Below are 22,927 nucleotides of genomic sequence, written 5' to 3'. Positions count from 1 at the left end.
TTACCCATTTTTAAATGTGCAATAGATCCTGCCACTAATGATAAAATCACACTCACTTAAAGGCATTGGCAAATTTATTTTGACATATGCAGCTCAAACCGTAACTGAGTAGCATGATATAACTCCAGTAACATTGACTATTATCAGACTTCTGGAACTTCACATGAAAGAAACAGTTGGTATCAAAACTTGGCTGCTTCTCCAGTTTCATTCTACTTATATTTTGGACTAATGTTAAGTGTTTATCAAATAACATTATGCATTAAAATTTAATATGATCCAAAGAACATGTTTTCACACACATACATACACATACAAAAGAAAGTTTAGGTGCTTTAGCTGGTCAAAATGAGAGCATTACTCAGTTTATTCTTTCCCCCACTTCAGTACTGCTATTCTTTGTTTGCTAATGTGATTGTTCAAATCTGATCTTCTCACATTTTTATTTCAAACTTTCAATGGCTTAATTTGTCAATATAATAGTTCAACTCCCTATGTAGTGTATAAGACTTCTCATGATTCAGCTTCTCTTTATCTCTTTCCATACACTCTTGACTTCTTAGAAACCAAGGTTTCAGAAATACCAAAAGTTGATGTTTCTGAAACATGTCGTTACATGTCATTCTCTTTCATATCACATTACTCCATATTGTTGGAAAGCACTTGCTATCTTTACCCTGGAGAAAATCTACTCATCTTTCTTTTTTTTTTATTGGTTGTTCAAAACATTACAAAGCTCATGACATATCATCTTCCATACATTGATTCAAGTGGGTTATGAACTCCCCTTTTTTACCCCAAATACAAGTTGCAGAATCACATCGGTTACACATCCACATTTTTACATAATACCATATTAATGACTGTTGTATTCTGCTACCTTTCCTATCCCCTATTATCCCCCGTCCCCTTCCCTCTCATTTTCCCTCTCTACCCCATCTGCTGTTGTTTAATTCTCTCCCTTGTTTTTTTCCCCTTTCCCCTCTCAAACTCTTATATGTAATTTTGTGTAACAATGAGGGTCTCCTTCCATTTCCATACATTTTCCCTTCTCTCTCCCTTTCTCCCACCCCACTCGTCTCTGTTTAATGTTAATCTTTTCCTCGTGCTCTTCTTCCCTGTTCTGTTCTTAGTTGCTCTCCTTATATCAAAGAAGACATTTTGCATTTGTTTTTTAGGGATTGGCTAGCTTCACTTAGCATTATCTGCTCTAATGCCATCCATTTCCCTGCAAAATCCATGGTTTTGTCATTTTTTAGTGCTGCGTAATACTCCATTGTGTATAAATGCCACAGTTTTTTAATCCATTCATCTATTGAAGGGCATCTAGGTTGATTCCAAAGTCTAGCTATTGTGAATTGTGCTGCTATGATCATTGATGTGGCAGTATCCCTATAGTATGCTCTTTTAAGGTCCTCAGGGAATAGTCCGAGAAGGGCGATAGCTGGGTCAAATGGTAGATCCATTCCCAGCTTTCCCAGGAATCTCCATACTGCTTTCCAAATTGGCCTCACCAATTTGCAGTCCCACCAGCAGTGTACAAGTGTACCCTTTTCCCCACATCCTCTCCAGCACTTATTGTTGTTTGACTTCATAATGGCTGCCAATCTTACTGGAGTGAGATGGTATCTTAGGGTGGTTTTGATTTGCATTTCTCTGATTGCTAGAGATGGTGAGCATTTTTTCATATCCTTATTGATTGATTGTATGTCCTCCTCTGAGAAGTGTCTGTTCAGGTCCTTGGCCCATTTGTTGATAGGGTTGTTTGTTATCTTATTGTTTAATTTTTTGAGTTCTTTGTATATTCTGGATATTAGGGCTCTATCTGAAGTGTGAGGAGTAAAAATTTGTTCCCAGGATGTAGGTTCCCTGTTTACCTCTCTTATTGTTTCTCTTGCTGAGAAAAAACTTTTTAGTTTAAGTAAGTCCCATTTGTTTATTCTTGTATATAACTCTTGGGCTACGGGCGTCCTATTAAGGAATTTGGAGCCCGACCCCACAATATGTAGATCGGAGCCAACTTTTTCTTCTATCAGGTGCAGAGTCTCTGATTTGATATCTAGCTCCTTGATCCATTTTGAATTGACTTTTGTGCATGGCGAGAGAAAGGGGTTCAGCTTCATTTTGTTGCATATGGATTTCCAGTTTTCCCAGCACCATTTGTTATCTACTCATCTTTCATTGGCTGTATTAAACATTCAGTTCATTCAAATAACAAGAACTTCTCCCTTCAGAAATGACCACACCATCCTTCATATCATCATGGCCATAAGGCACAGTGATCATAGGGTTCCCACCGCACCTTCTGCGTACTTTCTGAATGGCACCTGCAACACTGTTTACTCCATGTGATCGAATGCCATCTTGTTTGTTGTGGCATCTGAGGCCAGGAAAATGCACTCAACATTAGACTAAGTAAAAAGCAGTTAATCAAAAACAAGTTATTACCTTTTTAAGCTGCTCTGTTTCCAGAAATGGTGCTTTGCTTACAATTTCAGGTTTAGATGGTTGCTCTGTGGTTGAGAAAGAGTTTGAATATAAATGGAAGGGGAAAAAAAGGAATATCCATGATTTAATTTATGACAAAAAATAATAATTCATATACTCAAAACAGAAGAACAAGCAACAGAATAAAGAATAGGTTTTTATATATAATCTGGATTTAAGACATCTGATCGTCTTGCACATCCCATTATTTCAAATCATTGGAAAGCTTTATCTTTGCCCTGGAAGTCAACTTCTCCAAATATTTGCTTCATTATCTTAAATATTAATTTAAGTGCTTATAACTTCTTTGAATAAAATATGTGCAATAATTTCTGGATCCTTTATAAGCAGTGGATATGGATTTGATAGTGGAATAGAGGCTAGTGTACTAAATAATAATTGATTACCATGAGCACATTTACTTATCAATAACTTTAAACCCATTAGGTAAAGATGTTAATTCACATGGAGCACTTGTTTATTTATTTATTTTTGGGGGGTACAATGGTACTTGTTTAAAATGCACATTTCTAAGTCCTAACAAGCCTACTGAAACAGACTCTTTAGAGAAAAATCCCATCAATATATATTTTTAACAGGTTCCTCAGGGATTCTTAGGCACAATGAAGTTTATGAAACAATGCTCTAAAATCATGGGGAAATTAGTTAGGAATGCAGAAACCTAAATTTCCTAAATATCTTTTAAGTCCATTCATACTGTGAAACTAAGTGTAGGGAAATATTTCAAACTTGGAACCTGAGATAATGAACAGAAGTACTTTAAATATAGAAAGTTTTATAAACATAAATTCTAATAGAGGCTTTAGGAGCAATAGATTAAAAATTGCATGAACAAATTCTTACTTAAAGTATTTTAAGTTATTTTGTTCTTGTCTGCTAGTTTCCTACCATTGATGGATTCTGTACTTTTAAAATAGCTCCGACAATTAGTTTACAGAGAATATAAATTGCCTCATTGTCACTAATTTTCATGTCTCAGGGAACAGAATTATTCTATTCTCATGTAAACAAACAAATGAAAATAACCAGATATTTTCTTTTATTGTTTTAATTTTTATAACAAACCTAACCTAACTAAATTGGCTGCAGTATACTTATTACTCAACTTCAAATTCCTTTATGAGATGTCACCTTAAGTCCATTACAGAAAACAAGGAAAAAGACAAAACAAAATCTTTGAAATAACAAAGTGGACATCACCAGAGTGTACTGAAAATATGTAACCTTCTCAAGGTTACTATTAAAGCTGATTTCTTTTTCCAAGTATTTTTATTATTTTATTTTTTTGCAGCAGGGAGGGTACCAGGAATTGAAAGCAGGGGCACTTGACCACGGAACCACATCCTCAGCCCTATTTTGTATTTTCTTTAGAGACAGGGTCTCTCTAAGTCGCTTAGCACCTCACTTTTGCTGAGGCTAGCTTTGAACTCGTGATCTTCCTTCCTCCGTCTCTGGAGCTGCTGGGATTACAGGTGTGCACCAACATGCCCAGTTCTTTGCAAGTATTTTTATACTAGAAATTAGAACAATGAATATTATAAATCTGCTTACATATTGAACTCAAGCACTTTAATTACACCAGAGCCCACATATTCTGAATTCTAGAAATACAATTCCACAATTTTAACAATGATGATTATGTAGTTTTTCAAATATACTGGCTGGAAACAAAACATAAGAAAGACAGGAAAAGAAATGTGGAGGAATACAAAGGTGGAACAATGACAACTAAGATTAAATTAACAAACAAATGGTTATTAGAAAGGCGACTACAACATTCTAAACATTGACCAGAAACTCCCCTCAAGATAGACATCAGTTTCTGGGAAACACATGGTATCAAGGTCAAAGCCTTGCCTTCATCAGCACACCTTTATGTCATCATTATTTTGAGGGAATGCTATAAAAATTTTAGCTGAGTTATCAATAAAATATTAAATTCTGTGTGGAATGTATGTTTTAAAGGCAAATATCTAACACATTTAAGAGAGAAATGCATTCAGAATATTTAAGCAGAATGAAAATTCTTGGGGCTTAACTAAGTCCAAATTCTCTGGCCACTGAAATAAATTAATTTATTGACATCCTTTCCAAGAGATCAAGAGACAGAAGACATTAAATTAATGTATGTTGTCAAAAAGAGACAACATTAACAGGAAGGAAAGAATAAATGATTTTTAGTTTCTCTTCAGTAGCAGTGTGCCTGGAATATAGGAAGAAACTTGAAAATCCTCCTATGAATTTATGCTCTAAACAAGAAGATGAAGTTGGCAGTTTTGCCAAGTTTTGTTATTTTTCCACTTAACAAAGGAAAATATTAAAATAGTTGGGACACATACTCACTTCTTAGTATATCAGATACCTCTGTTTCGCTTTGTAAACACTGTGATGTTTTATCAATACTACATATCCATAAACACTTGGCTTCTAGTGTTATAATCCTCGATCCTTTGCACATGGAAATGTATACTTTGTTTCCATAAATACTTGAAAAAATTCCCTCTTACTTCAATAAAATGAAGCTGTAGGAAACCTAAAAATTCCCATGAAAGGATGCTTACAGTTAGTCCTCTTTGCATTTTATGCATCTTTGTATTTGGTAGAGAGTCACAGTCAATACTGTGGAAATAAGAGTAATATCTATTACATTTCCTTGAGTTATTTTCTCCTTAAACTTTTGTCTCAAACCCTTTATGTTATGTACATATTTGGTATACAATTTTCTCTTAAATTAGGTTGTAACAATCAATGGATATTAGTTGGAGAACTATAAAAGAGGACACGTACTATTTTAGCAAAATTGCATATTGATTCCAAAGTGTTTTTTTAAAAACCTATGTGAATTATGTCTTAATATGATTCAAGGATTCATAACCAAGTATAAAATTGAGAGGAAAAAGCAATGCCACAAATTTACTTGTATTATTAAAGTAATTTAGTCAAGGGCACTGATTTAAAATTGAGCCAAATATTACTTCTGAACATTCATGACTAGGTTCTCTAAAATTACTCAACTGAATATTTATCAAATGGTGGAACCATGCCTTGGTTCATTTTCTTTTTCCTTTCTGACCTGGCTCTTTCAATTGATGTAGCTAGGCACTATATTATCAAAGGGCTACACATGATAGCTTAAAATTGTAGATGAGAAAACTGAAAACCAAATCTTTTAATGTTCATTGTAAATCTGATAGTACAGTACTTTATGTATGGGGGTGGATGGAGAAGGGGGCAGCTGATGATTTTAGTAGCATGTACCATCTTTAGAAATGGGATATAACACTAAGACTCAAATGATTTCTTTTTAAACTATATAGACTGTAGGATTTTCACTAATATCCTTCGAGGTCTTACCATACATAATTAAAATCTAAGCTCCATTTACTATTTAGAGCAATTTGAAATATTTTGTAGTTAGAAGCCTTTCTTTTCTTTCTGGCTTTCTTGTTTTATCAATAGCTGGAGAGAATATACAGGAGATTCTTTTGCTAAATAAAGAAGGCAAGTGTGGTACAAAGATGGAGATTGATTTCAGGAGGAAACATGCTAAAATAGGTATCTATTTTTTTTTTTTGCTCTAAAACTCAGGTTATTGTTAGTGTATGCTATGAACATTAGCTTTCAGAAAAACTAGAAATCGACAGCTTAGCAAATTCTGTCATTTTTGATGTTGAGCCATCTTACAGCAGATGAAGATGTAGTGAGGGAAAAACTGCAGTGTATCACCCACAGTGTTCCAGCAACACTAACAAAAAACCCACACAGGACAGCTCGATTTGATATGGGAGGAGGGCAAGAAAGAACAGGTTCATTGGATAAGTTGACAGAAAATACTTCTCTCAGTCCTTGTCAACCATCAACCTTCACAAATCATGAGGTTCTTTAAGTAAACTATGGTGTCCATAAAATCAGGTTGTTTTTCTCACTAGATAGAAAAAAAAAACATTTTATATATGTCTATATTTAGAGAATCAAACTGAAATATGCAATTTAGGTTCCATTTGTTAAATGAGTAATTTTCTGCTTCTCTGTCTTTTAAAAATATTACCTTCAGGTTGATCATTTGCCTGGAGACGTTGGAAGAAGGGAGCACTGACAGCAGTATCTAAATGAAAGCTCTGAGATAACTTTGTGTAAAGCCAACAAACACTGCACAGCACCATGAGAAGAACTGGGCCACTTGAACACCAGTCTCTGTCACTGTAGAGTCTTCCTTGCAATATCATAGATCACCAGCAGAGTAGAGGACACTTACAAATTAGTACAGGTCTTGGGGTCTAAATGCTTTTTGTAGAGGTGAACCTAGCTTCATTTTTGTTGTTGTCTGGTTTGGTTTTTTGGTGCCTTTGAGATGAGGTCTCACTCTGCTGCCTTAGAAAGGTTGGCCCCAAACTCAGGATTTGAAGGACTCTCCTGCCTCCACCTCCTGAGTAATTGGAGCTACCTTTTGCATGAACAAGTTATGAAAAATTTATTAGAATTCTAGAAAATTGAATAGCAGCAATTCCTTACCTTCCCAAACCCTCTTTTTTGTGTGTGTGCTTGAAAAGGATCCTAGTAAACAGAAGGAAAAACCTTCCATCTAATCTAAAACACTCATTTTACTGATGAGGCTATCAACCCCAGACTGGAGAAGAGACTTGTCCAAGGTCAGAAATTAATAGCAGCTCTGACAAAGCAAGGTCATCTGTGACCAGCTCAGTGATTTTTCCATTTCACCACTGACAGCTGTTTGGCTCTCTGGACACCTATTTGACCTCTATGTCTTTTGCACAATCATTGGAATGACTCTTTGGAAAGTTTTAAAGGTCTGCTCTTGCTTCCGAATGGTTTTATCAACCTCAAATGTGCAGTAAATACAAACACAATATGATTTTGATGCTATTCAGCCAAAGCAAAAACAAAAACCAAAGCTGATGAGTGGTGATATAGCCTGTCACTTATTTGTTCTCGGGCTGGTTTATAAGTATGATTTCTTGCATCTGAAGTACAACTTGAAATTAAACAAAGAAACCTACTTGCAGGTAAAGTCATTAGTCAGGGCCTCTCGTTCGAATAAAAACAATTTGACTTTGCCCATGAGGATGGCAATCCATAGCAGGCTGATCTGGAATTGGCTCACATAAGCCACAGTCAATTTTGTGGTACATGGTGCACGTTGCTAGGTGATTCAACAGAGGGAAACAGAGGACTGATTGATGAGCCTAGTAACTCTTAAGTGACTGCGATATATACATGCACAGAATGAAAGTCAGCCTGTCACAGCTGCTGTTTGCTTCACACAAAGTGACCCAAAGTAAATTCATTATTAGAAGAAAGAAAGAATGAATGAAAGAAAGAAAAAAGGGACGAAGGAAGAAAGGAAAAGCCCCTATATGATCTTGGAAACACTGTCTTTATCATGACCTATGTTGTTCATTTTATTGAATTTGGAAGATCTCATGATTTCTAGTATAAAACACCATTTCAAGAGTGTGTAACTTGTCTATGTAAATTCTCCCTGGCCCACAGCCTGGAATGCAAATTTTGTTTCTGAGAATGGCTTTGTTTTCAAAAACATTCAAAAGAGAAGGGGGCTGGGGTGCTGGCAGTTTGTGGGATGTGAGTGTGTTTTCACAATCATAGGAATCCTCTATGTTCTAGAACAGCTTACAGATTTTATTGAATAGACCAACTGAAATTTTTTTTTTAAGATTTCTGTATGGCATTTTTTTTAAGGGCAATTTTGGAAAATGTCAGAAATGATGCTTCTATATGTAACATTTTCAACTTCATTCTCTATTCTCTTGTTATTGAGTAAGCTTAACACATTATAAAAAAAAGCCTGAAAATGAAAAATTAATATAAATAATTATTTGGGTGGCCACTATGGTACATTCTGGATATCTTGTTAATATTTATGATATCATGGGCTATAATAAATATATTTTGGTTGTTCTCTTCAGAAAACGTGTCCTGAGCATTGCAATTATCCATTTTTCTAAATAATATGAATATGAAATAGAATAAATGAAAGAAAGGGCATGTGCCATGACAAATCAAATAGAAATTAATTATTTCTTGTGTTTCATGGAAGTTGGCCTGACTGGCAAACACCTGTACTTGGTTTGATGCATATAATGATCGAGATGTGGATGGTTTCCCGAAAGTGCCCTCTAAGGCAAAAGCTAATCAACTGAAACATGTAATATGCCTTTACAAGATTCTTCTTGAGAACAAAGGCTCCCTTTGATAGTATAAGCACTCTTTGAGTCCACACCATGAACTCATAGGCTCTTTGAAGTTTACATAAATACTTACGGGACAGACCTACTTAGTTGCACAGATTATTAGAAGAGAACTGGGAAATCCATGGTTATTAGCTGTGGTTGGAGGCCCTCTGAGTTTCTTCACTATTTATTTTAATAATTTGTAGGTGCTGCCAAGTTATCAGAAAGCAAAGGAAAAAATGTTGGAAAGTGAGGTCTTATTCCCTAATTAAAAAGAATTGGCATTCTGAAATTTTTCATACTTATATTTCCTCCTGTAATTGCTAGAACATGATGTAACTGAGGTGGGACTTTTTATTTTTTTATTTGAATTTTAAAAGATGAAATGCTCTAATTATAACTTCTCAAGTCATTTATTTGCATAGTTATTTGCATAGTAACATTAACTATACATTATGATTAGGCAAAATAACTTTGCCATAGTGACTATAGTAATTAGCTAAGTTTCTTCCATAATTTTCTTTACTTCCAACCCTACTCTATTTTCTCTCCATGAGGTGCCCCCCACAGTCATTTGTGATGTGCTAAGCTTTTTATTTTAGAATAATTTTCTAAGCCAAGTGACTATTTTGAAGTTTAAATAAGCATTAGAAACCAGGATCAGGGGAGATATATATATATATATATATATATATATATATATATATATATATATATATGCAAATTGAAAACTTGGATCTCTAAGTCATAAGATAGTTTGAATTTGTGTTTTCTTGTTTTTATATTTTATATATTAAAATGGTAAAATTTTATCTTTCAACCCAATCCATGTATATGTATGCATGATATTCATAACTATATGTGTGTTAATATATCTGTATATTTCACAGAACACTTATTTGTACACATCAGTGAAAGTTAGAGACCATATGCCAGTTATCACTTGTACTACTCTGTGTCTCAGAAAATTTTCCATGACAAAACAACAGAGCTTTTAGTTCCTCACTGCAAATCTCCTATTTGAATTTTAGACTTTGTTTTCCTTCCTGACAGCGTGGATGAGCAGAAGGAAGATCTCTAGAAATCCTCTTACATAGATGCCTGCTGTAGAGACATTACAGAGATCAGTCTTTTTACTAAAAGAAAAATGTTCAAGTACCAGCCTTTAATCCCACTTAGCAGTTACTCTACAGACTACTTACTGAACACCTTGACTACTGTAGGTGCCTCAAATACGTTGTCCTCAGTCACCAGCATGCACACAAATCTCTTTTCGTCACTGATCTTTGCATTGCTGATAGACAAGGTGTAGTTTTCCGAGAGGCTCAGTCTGTCTTTGTATTCTGGTACATCATCATACTGCACACTTTTCTTTGTAGAGGACCTGAAGGCAATAAATACTGGAGAGCCATCAGGCTTTTCCTAAAAATTAAAATAATAATAAATTTAAAAGACTAGTGTATTCCAACATTTTAGAATTATATAAAGCAACAAATTTCCTTCATCACATTAGTTCACTAATATGTATAGTTTTTGACCAAGAATAATTTTTTATACAAGCTTCACATAAACCTTTGTTTACAGAAAATCACTTCATAAGAATTAGAGCCATAGGTTCCTTTATAGGTATTGGTTGAAATGTGTGAAAATGAAAAAGTGACTCTTGGAATCTGAGCTTTTCTCACATCTGGAGGACAGAATTGGTGACTTCTTTGAAACTGATGACGGCCAGTCTTATGTTTAGTGTGAAATAGAAAAAAGCAAACACATGAGTGTATAAAATGATGTTTAGAAAACCATCACAGCAGTCATATGCTTGAATTGAAAAAAGTGGTTTAGATATCCTGGGCAGTTATATCTGGCATATTCCTTACTTTAATCTCCATTCTTCAAATGTGCATATCTTTCAACCAGAGCTGATGTGGCTGACCTTTATACAGCATGTCCTTTAATAGTCTTCACGGAGGAACAGTATTTACTCTTGTAAAACAATCATGTCCATTAAGCAAGACTCAGATTAACCACTACCATCCATAATTCTGCTATTTTTATTATAAAACTCAACTCAAAAGGCTTCCCTATGAAAACATTATCAAAATATGATATAATCTGGCATATAAAATGATGCCTGGAACAGAGACACATGATGCAATTCTTTCCCTGTTCAACAAAAATTCTCTTACCTAGTAAGTAATTTAGTTCAAAACAGGGACCAAGCCCTCCTTTACTTACCTCATTTTTTTTTGAAAAAACTAAAGTTTGATAAAACATGTTAAAATCATGTCAAATTCATGGAGACTTACACTTTAAAAAAAATGAGTTACTAAGTTACTAAACTTATCTTGGAGTCCAAAAGTTTTAACTTCTTAAATATCTGAATACATTGATAATATTCCTCCTAAATCTTTTAGTTTTATCACAGGGTTATAGTGCAAATCTTTGCCTTCAATCATACCTTCATTATGGGATATATGTTAGTTTCTATATTCATTCCTTTATGCAATAAATAATAATTATTAATATTTTAGTACTTAGTTACATAGCAGGTACTTTATTTTGGCTTTCTACACAGTAATTAATTGACTTAATGTTCATAACAACCCTGTAAGTTAAAGTGCAGTATTAGTCTCATTTACAGATTAGATAATAAGGTTTGGTTAGATAACTTTCAAGGTCTCTACTGATAAAGCTGAGAACTGAGCTCAGCAGCCTTGTTTCTTTATGATAACACTTGATAATGGTGAGATAACTCTCCTATGGCAGGCCCTGTGGCAGATGCTAATGAAGAGGTGGAGAGAGCGGAGTTGGGAGGAGTGAACAGGGCCTGTGATCTCCATTCACTGGGAGCTGTGATGGCGAGAAACTGGCCTATCCTATCATGTTTTCTTTCACTTTTTCCACACCTTCCACTAGTCTTTCAGGTGCTCATGTTAAATTAGAGCATGTGTACTACAAGTACTGATCAAGTCTGACTTCGGAGCACACAGTACCTTAAATGCAACCAATGGGTTTGCCAGAGCTTTCCACTTCACTAACAATTTCAAATTTGCCATTCTTGATTGGTTTCTAATTCTGATGTGCCAGCTCAGTTTAGGTGAAAAATACTCCCTGGATTACAGTTAGATTTTTCCATGATAAGAGAAAATATTTTTCACTTGATTCCATTTATTTTGACAGTGAATTTGATTCAGCAGGTGAATTATATGGTAGACACCCAGGCTCTTAGACTATTGGGGATGCTAATAAATATTGTGTTTATAAGCCTGGACTTCACATTTCCATATTTATAGGAAACTGCAAATATCTGAAAGTTACCTATAGTGAACTGCACAATAGGAGGGCTAGGGAAGTGGTGTGCTGCCTTGCCTTCCTTTACTTTCACATGGCCTTTACACAAGCACAATTGGGTGGGACTTTGCATCCCTAGAGTCTTGAGAGCTTACTTTCACAAGAAATCACCACATGTCAAGCACTAGTAACTATTTTGATATGAATTACTTCATGTAGTCCTCACCATAACATAACAAGGAAGATATTATTTCACTTTAAAATGAAAAAATAGAGTTTATTTCACTTGCCCAAAATTCCATGGGGAGTATATGGTACACCTGTATACTCCATAAAAATCATAAAACAGGAATCAATTAAGCAGTTCCAAGATAGGTCACACTTACATATTTCCATTTGCCAAACATGAGGTTCTGAGGTACATCGAGTCGGCAAGGCATGATAATGGTATCTCCATAGGCTGAGTTTACAGTATACCATCCAAGTCCTATAGATAAAAGGAAAAAGAGAAAGAGATTTTAAGTGTTTTCTTGAAGTTATAACATAGGAACATAGTAGAATTGCTATGGGACTGTACAATAATTAACATGTTCAAAATTCTCAAAACTAGCTTTAAATATATTTGTATTTCTCAGTTAAAAATATTATCTTCTGGGAAATTAAAAAAAACCTATTAACTGCTAAAAAGTAGTTATACTCCACTTATGTATAGTGTGTCAAAATACATTCTACTGTCATATATAACTACTTAGAATTAAAAAAACTGAGAAGTAACACATATAACACAACTCAATTTTGTTTCTGTGGGGGCAAATGAACATAAAAATGACTTATTTGGTAGTAATATAGGTTGAAATGCCATCTTTAATTTTATTTTTCCATAAAATAATAATATGGTAAAAATTCATAATATGAAAATTTTTCATAGATAGCATTATAAATAAATTAATTAGCTGCATTTTGGGTAGACAATCCAATTTAAAACACAATTTGCTGGTTTGATATAGGAAACTTCCTAGTTTTATTTAATATTTTATTAAAAATGATAAATAATTAAAATGTGGAAAAGCAATTTTTGCATTGAAGTGTAAAATACTATTCACATCTGTATATATTCATGAAGTTTTAAAAAACTTCAACTACTTATAAACATAGACAAGTACCACAGGATCTCTCTCATGTGTAGAAGCTAGAAAGGTCAAATTGAAAGTGGAAAAGTAATTACTCAAGACTGGAAGGGGGAGGGAGTTGCAGGAAACTGGATAATGGGCATCAAAACATGGGTCAGAGAAGTAGGTTCTAGTGTTCTATGGCATAGGAGGGTGCAGTTTATGTTATCCTGTTATGTGTTTTATGGAAACCTAGAAGAAAGGAGGTTAAAGACTCCAAACATAAAGAAATAATGAAACAGAAATACAAATTACCCTGATTTGATCAGTGCACACTATATGCGTGTATTGAAATACCACACTATAAAATACCACAAAAAATACCACACCATAATATGTATAACTCTTATGTGTTAATTAAAAAACAAAGCCCTCAGATGTCATTATGTTGACAATAATAGTTAGGAAAAAACCTCATATAATTTTAAGTTTATTTGTTTAAAATTGTCTTTAAGATGTAACTTTTACCATTAATTATCTATTAACTTATGTCTTAATTAAATATGAAGTATGAAGGGGTTGTTTTAAACTAGAAAAAGAAATAATATTTTGTCCACCAGGTGGTGCTAAAGGGCAAAACTAAGGCAATCTGCAGCACATAAATAAAATCATCTGAGAACTTTCTAAAGAAACAGGACTGGATTGATACCATCTTCCACTATTATCCATCAATCACAGTGGACACAAAATTTCATAACATTAACATTAGTTTTTTTCATAACCATTAACATTAGTTTAAAAAATTATTTTATAATTATATCAATTGATGTTTATACTTCTTTAACTAATCTGTCCCAGTGAACAAAAACACAAGGTATAGGAACATATTTCACGCAAATATGCAGCATAACAACTGATTTTCATGGAGTTTTTTTTTTGCCATTGTTAAGATATAGAATACATAACGCAGAAAACAGGGATATGTCTTCAGTTGCAATTTGAGACAAGGGGTATTCTTGTTTATCATATGTTCTGCATCATAATAAAAAAAAAGTGCCTCCATAATTTCTAATTGTTTTGTGTTCTCAACACTGTAACTCCTTTTAACTTTAAACCATCAAAAAGAGCAGAAGACTGTAAACAAAAAATGGTCACTTTGGCCTTGTTAAAATAAAAATAATGACAGTTTATTTATTACATTATATTAAATTATTTATTCACTTAGGTGCTGAGGCTCACACCCAGGGCTTCCACATTCTAGGCAAGCATTCTGCCATCTCCAGTCCTAATAATTCAGGTTTAGATATGTGGTCACAGACAGGCAAATTAAGAACATTTAGGAAATGGCTTTATTTCACATTACAGGACTTGTTTTCTATGATATTGGCCTCCTATTTTGGAATTTCCAGCATGTGTTTTCAGGTTGGTCATGCACTACACAGGCAGGTCTGCCAAGCTAAGGGAACCACTGTGTGATTTCATATTTTGCTTCTTTCATCTGTTTGTAGTAAGGTACTTGGATATGTAATCACTTTAAGATTAATTGTCTATGTACCTTGTAGAAGCATGTGCTTCTCTAATCATCTCCCGTCATAAAAGGATGCCTTCCTTTGACAACGGATGGTGTTTCAATGGGTGTCCAAGGAGTGTTTTACAAAGCTTAGATACCAATTAGGTGAATCCTTTGCAAGGTAAAGATACATTTTATGAAGTTCCATACCCAAATTTTAATGCTTTGTTCATTCTCAGACAATTTTTCCTTTTCCCTTTCTTATAGAACTTTAATGTGCTCTCTATACACTACCTTTCATAACGGGTTTTAAAGCTGCTTGAATTTCAGATACATAATGCATTTTTAGCATGATGAAAGCACAATTCCAACTGGGAAGGGACTGTATATTTTTAATCTTTGTATCTCCAGGAACAATGCGTGGTATTTAATGGGCTCCTAATGAAATGTTTTCTCATTTGAATATTGTGGAGTCTTTTGCATTTTGGTTATCAAATGACATCTTTGAATATCATGGAGACATTGCTAACTGGAACTTTGAGAATTCTTTTCCTTTCCACATACTCTAAAGGATGTCAAATGTTATCCCAGATCTGTAGGGGATTAGTGGAATTAGTTCTGGGATGGCACTCTGTGACTAGAGGAGAAACACAGATAAAACTATGGACAGCAGGAAAATAAGCCTAAAGTTACAGACAGAAGTCCTGCTCACAGACGGGGGGGGGGGGGGGGGGAGGCAGAATAAATGATAAGTTGGGTGGAATTCGGAGCCACAATCATGCTTATTTTAGAATCAATTTTCAACTTTCTATAGTCATCAACTTTTCTGGTAGGAGCAAACTTACTCTCAGGTTTATCTGATAGAAATATTAAAGGCTTGCATCTGTTGGAGAGCTGACATCTCTAACCCCTGAGGGATAAAATGGCAACAAAGACCATGGTGATTTGGAGATGAATTAGCACTCTAATTTCTAGAGATGTCTTAATCTTTGAGATGCAGTGCCAGGAAGACCCAAAGTACCTGTCAACCCAAATGATTCTGTTTACGCTTTTCACAGAAGAAAGAGCTTTTTATCTTTGAGTTACCAAATCTGAAAATTAAGTGTAGCTTACTAGAATTCCCCTGCAATTTTCTCCCAGTAATATTAGTTGGTTAAATTATTCATGGCTTTGAAGTCTATAGATTATTGGGTACTGTTGCAGAAACAGAAGGCCTATGATGTCCTTCCTTGAAGAGGCTGAATGTAGAATGTAAACCAAATGTGTGTCCCTGCAACACAAGCTATGACTGTGCATGTGTGTCACAGGACATTTTAATTGGTTTAGAACCTTCTGTATTAAATGTATTCTGTATATTAAGGCATTTTTACAAAATATTATTATCATTGCTATCAAAATGTCTAGACATAAAATAATACATAAAAATGTTCAAATTTGAGAAGCAGTATGTAAATATTTAAGTGGTTTTTAAATAAAGGCCTATTAACAAAAGATAAATAACTATATGCTTAGGATACATAGAAGAATTGTATGGAAATATAATGAAGTAATCAGAGGATTAAAAAATATTTTCACCAAATAATTATGACATATGGGATCTCAGGCAAGTGACCATAAAATGCAAGCTACTTATAGTCATGCATTGTGTATCAGAAACAATTTATTTATTTATTTTAATATATATTTTTTTAGTTGTAGTTGGACATAATACCTTTATTTTATTTATTTATTTTTATGTGTGCTGCGGATGGAACTTAGCACCTCACACTTGCTAAGCAAGTGTTCTACTGCTGAGCTACAACCCCAGCCCAGAAAAAAAAAAAAAAAGTTTTTTAAAGCACCAAAAATAGACTGGCAAAATTTGGGAGTTAAGAGAACATATTCTATTCATAGTTGAAATAACAAAAAATGTAATATTTCTGACCATTCATGACAAATGATTTTTTTCCATAGAAACCAACTGTCAAGTTCAGAGAAATCATTATCTTTGCATTGCTGACATATGCACAGGTGAAATGGGATAATTTAAAATTCACAAGCTGCTCCCACATATCAAGCAGAAGAGTAAACAGTACAGAAAATAGGATGAGAATTAGATACAGTCTACTTTTACATGCTGTAATTTAGCATAGTTAATTATTATTTATTGCATTGATACTTTCATAGTGCCACAATCCTTAAAAGCATTATTGGAGCTCTGTAGCTCTGCTGGGTGCTATAAGAGGGTTAAATGCCATTACGATCTGTTTAGAGCTCATGACATTAGAATTAAATTCTAGTTTCTCAGAAATTTCAGACTTATTTGCACAAATTAATTGCTGGGGAAGGAGTAGGTATAAATGAGAAGTTTATTATTAGATATTACTTTCATATTTATTTGACTAATTTTGATAGACAAATATTCTAATATTCCTACTTGCTTTATTAATGAATAAGGATATATACAATTCTAATTGAATACAACTGGAATAAAAAATGCAAACATTTTGTAACATCAGTATACAGCAGGGTTTCTTGACTTGGTCACTACTGATATTTTAAGCTGAATTTCTCTATACTGTGAGGAGGCTGCACTGTGGATTAGGATGGTTAGCAGCATCCCTGCTACCTCTTAGATGACAGTACTGCCCTTCACCATTATGACAATCAAAATCTTCAAACATAGGAAGCAAGATTGGAACTCAGACCCCATCTGCAGAGAGTCACCAGTTTAAACCTTCAACTATTGCCATCTTACATTCCATAAAACTGTGGTTTCCAAATCTTTGTGCAGGACTAAATAATTACAAGTGGAGGAACAGAGGCAGATATGATATATAACAATAACTGGGTACTATAAAATTTGTTTACCTTACAGAAACATATATTAAACTATAATGGGGGAATGATTGATGACTGTAGGATTTGATTCCCAATCTCTTTACAGAAACGAAAAATATTTTAGCAAATCTATTAATGTGCCATAATTGAACATTATTCTACATTCTATATGAACTTTCTTAGCTATACCTATAATATATATTTTATTTAATAGGATAAAATATCATGCTTCTATGGATAAAGTGAAATAGATGTCTTGAAAGTGTCATTCAAACCTGTGCATGGAGCATCCTATTTTTTAATTCCTCTTGTACTTTGTTGCACTAAATTAGAGTTTAAGATTTTCATCAACATATATTTTAAGGTATACATGTGTGTTGATTCATGTGTGTGAGATATAATTCCCATGTAATTTGGAATGAACAGTAGAAGAGAGAAGGTATTTTGGTAAACTCTGACACCATTTTGAGAAGTAGAAGAATATTTTCCTTCCTTCTTTTTCTTTAACAATTTTCTTTCAAGAAACTTGAGTTCTTGGAAGCTAACTTGGTCCTTTGCTACATCTGAAGTAAGGTAACACTGTTTTGAAGTTCACTTCTGCATTGCCTTTCTTAAGTGCCATATATTATAAGGCAGGTAAAAATGGGTGATGCTTACAGTAGCAATTCTTTCTTTCCCCTTCCCTACAATTTCTTTACAGTTTTAAAAATGCATGACATTGGACATTTGAGACGAAAGGTTGGGCCACTGTGGAATAATATCTAAAGGGAAAGGATAATCTTAGCAAACTAGACATTAATGGTAGTACCCAAGATTATGTTTTAAGATACATGTTCTTTATTTTACTTATACAATAGGATTGTATAATGCTTGATTTATCTTTTTATTAGTCTTTGAATGAATGTAATACTCTCTATATAAAAAAAGTTAAAAAATAATTTATCAGTATTTGCTTACAGTACAGAAAATGATCTTCTTGATTTACCGTTGACTGTTCATGATACTATGAACATGGGATGGGGTGGGATAAGCCACAATTCCTCCCACTTAGTTTAGACCTCCCCCATCTCTCCCTCTGTCCTTGGGCCCTTCTACTCTGGCTGAATTCCTATAGATCCCTTAAAGCCTATCTGATATATTATCTATTCATACATTCAATCATGCACCAAATATCTACTGAACACCTATTACAGAAAAAGTGTAAGGTGTACTTTGTGGAAGAAATACATAAATACTAAGGCCTTTTCAAGGAACCTATAGAAATTGGTATAAGGAACTTAATGAGTAAGAATTATAGGAATGCATAAAAAGGAATTCTAGCAATGAACCTGACAATACTGGTAAAGAACTGAAAAATAAAAATAAAAATTCTCTAAGAAAATTTTATTTGGCCTGAACACTGAATTAAAGTTTCTACAGATAGGAAGGTAAGAAGCATCACAGGAAAAGCCAAGGAGACACACTTGAGCGACACTTGATTTTCTCTCTTAGGGAAAACTTAATTTTTATTACAGTAATTTCTGTAGAGTAGATCTTTGATCTTCATAAGGAACATGTCCTGAAACTGGCAGCTTTCCCAAATTCATAAATGCACATAAAATTTTCTTTAATAAAATGAAATAAGTGGTTACATCTCTTTGCTTTCTCTTTACTTTCATCATCAACACCAGAATTTAGATTCCTTTTGGGGCTATTTAAGATTATAATAAATTTTTATTCAGAAATGATCAAATACAACAAAATTGTTTCAAAGTTGTGAACCCTTGTTTTTATTTTTTGAGAGGTGTTTCATGAAATTTAAATCAGAGAATGTGAAGATTCTACTAGTTAGAATTTCTTAACTTGGGATACAAAAATTAAATTCAAGACATCTGTAAGTCTTTTAAAATTGTACTTAAAACACATTTTAGATCATAGTGTACTTAAAGCTTTGTTTTTGTAGAAAGTATGCCAAGATTTCATCGTATTGTCAAAGATTACTTTAAAATGTACAACAACATTGTTCAAGGTTCACCCTAATTTGAATAGAACTTATGGAAGCACAATTTGTTGATATCATATATAAATATAGTAACACAATACCATCTAGCAATTCCACAACTGAGAATCTATTCTATATCAGTTTTTGCATATTATATGCACAGAATCATTCAAATACTGAAAAACTAGAGGAAACTAAATGTTAATTGATACAGGAATAGAATATTCTCTATGTAAACTCACTGAAAAAGAGTGTGAGCTAAATATACTTTTTTCTTTTTTCTGTATGTTTGATATTTCAAATTTTATATCATTCTTTATTCACTTATTGAGAACAAAGTGCCTGCCCCAAATGATGTTGCAGGATGGGAAATGTCAACAGTGATTCTAAAAATTGCTCTTATGGGGTTAAAATTCTAGATATATTTGTTTATTCATATATCTAAAAGTTGAATGATTTTATAAAAAGTGAAAATTATCAGTTTAGTTCCTTCTCCATTCACAAAACTATATGAGTGAAAGCCCTTACATTTGACTCATTTTGAAATTTTTTGCATTGTTAAGACTTCAGTAGCTCAATAATATAAACTACAGCCTGTCCTGAGGACATTGAAAGGAACTCTATAAGATTTACTACCTTTTCCTCTGCATTTTACATTTCAGAAAACCATATACTATTCTTTTAAATTCTAGGAAATCCAGCTACAGGGTGTAGAAAGAGGTGCACTACAGTGGTTTAAAGTGAATATCTTAAATTTGTCCCCTCAAAAAGTGACTTTTGCTTTAACAATTATTTAATGGAAGATAATACACATGTACGAAAGCAAACAGATCTAGACTTATATCTGAAATGTCACTAGAAGCACTAGACTTTAGGTTTTCTTTAGCAACTAACTATCCTCACATTCTTTTGTCCTGAGGAGCTGAGATTCCCACCCATTCCTCCCACAGTGGGATCCCTGTGTTACCACGTCCGCAAAATCATCATTCCTAAGAGATGAGTTTTTAGGTATACTCTGGGGTCTATACTAGCATGCCAACACACAGGTCCTTAAGTGGTGACAAATTTAAATAACAACACATAAATATACTTCATGCTTTGTGTTTGGGTCAGGGAAAAGAATGCATTCAACTAAACATTTTAAATTTTGTATGTAAAAAGAACAGAAATTTATATTTTGTTTCAAAGTGGACTTTCACAGTAGAAGGGAGAAGGAGACATGAGTGAATTTTTCTTTATAGTACACATTTTGCTCGTAATAAAATTGAAAAATATATGTAATTGATAACTTTCATTGATTGAAGTTCATAAATTTGACAATTTCTGCTATCATACCTCCAAGTATCAAGGACTTGATGCTATATGTTTAAGATGTTCATAGAGGGATAGTTTTCCATTCAATTAGCCAATACAATGAAAATAATCGGCAAAATAATATTTCCCTTATTCTCACATCCCCCAATTTAATTTCTTGGATTAGTTCTTCCATTATTTGTATCTAAACCTTGAAGACATTATTTGGGAACTAACTTACTAAAGAAGTAGGTGGAAGAAACCAAAATATGAATACTCTCCCAAGATTAAAATAATATAAAGGAAACATGAATATATTTAATCTGCATTACTCTGAACATTTTCTAGCATGAAAGTCCAGGTTTAACTACCTATAGAATATTAATTCTATTTAAATGGATAGAAGTTACACTTTTATGTGCATTTTGCCACATAAGTTGCATTGAAATTGCGAATACAATTCAATTATTTGAGCAAAAAGAATAATAGCATTACAGTACTCATGAAAACACTATCAACAGGAAGGCAGGCACAGTGTTTCACAAAAGACTTTAATTGCATCATCCGAAGTAATGGAAACTTTTAGAAATTAGACAAGAATCTGCAGAAAGAGTTCATCATTATTGTGAGATTATTAAATTTGTTTTTTTGTGAATAATTTAATGCCATGACAACAAAAAGACCTTTTGATATGAGAAAATCAAAGCTGTCCTTGATAGCACTCCCAAACCCCTAAACAACAAATTCCTAATAGCATTAATATTCCTCAAAACGACTTAGGAAAAAAAGTCATAAATTTTTTAGCCAATAAGATCATCATTGTTTGAACAGATAATATCTTCCAATAATAGCTTGCGTTGATCGTATTGTTTTAGGATTTAAAGTAATAATCAACAGTATTAGAACGACAGAGAAATTTACTTTATACTTGAAGTAGCAAATATCCATGGATAATGAGTTAATTGTTAGGGCTACTGAATGATCACAGATTTCTGCTCCTGGATTGGTTGACTGATCATGTCCTGAATACTAGTTTCTGGTATTTTCCACATTAACATTTTCCACATTTTCACTAACTTGTTAGTGAAAAATGTTTTTATAGGTTGAAATAGCTTGTTCCTGTTTTCTTCATAAGCATCCCAATTAGCATTGTCTATGTCTCCTGAGGATGTAGATTTGTACAATCAAACATAGTAATAAAGGTTAAAAGCTATTTAATAAGTTTTTCGACATATTGGTGTAGCTTACTGGCTTCTTTCCAAGATGTAGATTTGTGTAAATACCATGCTTTTAATTGACAGCTCTCAGAGGGGTTGCAATATAAGTTAAGGTCATAGGAAGAAAATTATGTTCCTATGGCATTTTTCTCCTTCTTTAAAAACCAACCTCAACTTACTAGAAAACTGAATTTGAGGAAGAAAGAGAAATACGAACATTTCTCCAATATAAATTCTCAAAACAGTTTAAAACCACAGGAAAGAGAAAATTTAAATATTACACAGTTGTGTACACTTAGGAAATCAGTCTACTCTGTTTTATGAAGCTGAAATCATTTCCCTGTTTTAAAAGATCTTGTAGAGCTTCATGGACTGAGTAGGCATGGAGAACCAAACCCATTGTAGCCTGTCCACAATGGAAGCTCAGTGGGGTAACTCTGGGATGCGTGAACTTAGACAATACTGACACCTATTAATATTTGAACAATAACTTTTCATATATTCCATTTTCCCTGACAGTCATTATTCTTAATTGATGAGTGGGAGGAAAGGTGGGAAGGAGAACAAGATAATTTAGGAAGGCACTAGAGATGAGAAATACAGGAAGATGTATTGAAAGGTAGCTTTATCGTTTCTAAAGGTGTCAGAATGGAGAAATGTTACAAAGATCTGTGATATCAGCAAGTGAAGTTCCCTCCAGCTTTGAAACTTTTTCTTATTCCCAAAGGTTTAAAATCTCTCAAAATATCATCTTACAGCATCAGAGGTCAACTATATAAGTTTTAAATGTAGTATATTTATTTATACTGCAATTTAGGAATTGGTTTAATGTGCCCTCCTCTATAAGAATTTTTGGAAACCTTGCTATCATTGAACAAAAATACCTGATAAGGATATCTGGTAAATAAATGCTCCATCTTCTTTGTTTATTATTTAGGGAACAAAATTCCGTGAGTTGTAGAAAATGCAAAAATATACCTCTTGGGCTGGGG

The 22,927-nt window shown here is 33.5% G+C and overlaps 1 protein-coding gene across 2 annotated transcripts in view; it reads right to left on the bottom strand.

Moving 5' to 3' along the window:
• Window positions 1–22,927, bottom strand: part of ALCAM (activated leukocyte cell adhesion molecule) — a 188,593-nt gene that overhangs the window by 34,841 nt on the left and 130,825 nt on the right. For both annotated transcript variants that reach the window (XM_081301334.1, XM_081301335.1), the window contains exons 2-4: window positions 12,392–12,492; window positions 9,920–10,139; window positions 2,449–2,513 (exon numbers count right to left, since the gene is read on the bottom strand). In XM_081301334.1, coding sequence (XP_081157460.1) covers window positions 2,449–2,513; window positions 9,920–10,139; window positions 12,392–12,492 — 386 coding nt within the window. The remainder of the gene's footprint in view (window positions 1–2,448; window positions 2,514–9,919; window positions 10,140–12,391; window positions 12,493–22,927) is intronic.

The sequence above is a fragment of the Spermophilus citellus genome (genome assembly GCF_964194105.1).
Source record: "Spermophilus citellus genome assembly, chromosome: 7".
Classification (NCBI taxonomy): domain Eukaryota; kingdom Metazoa; phylum Chordata; class Mammalia; order Rodentia; family Sciuridae; genus Spermophilus; species Spermophilus citellus.
Note: the sequence above shows the minus strand (reverse complement) of the source record. Positions and strands in the feature narration are given on the sequence as shown.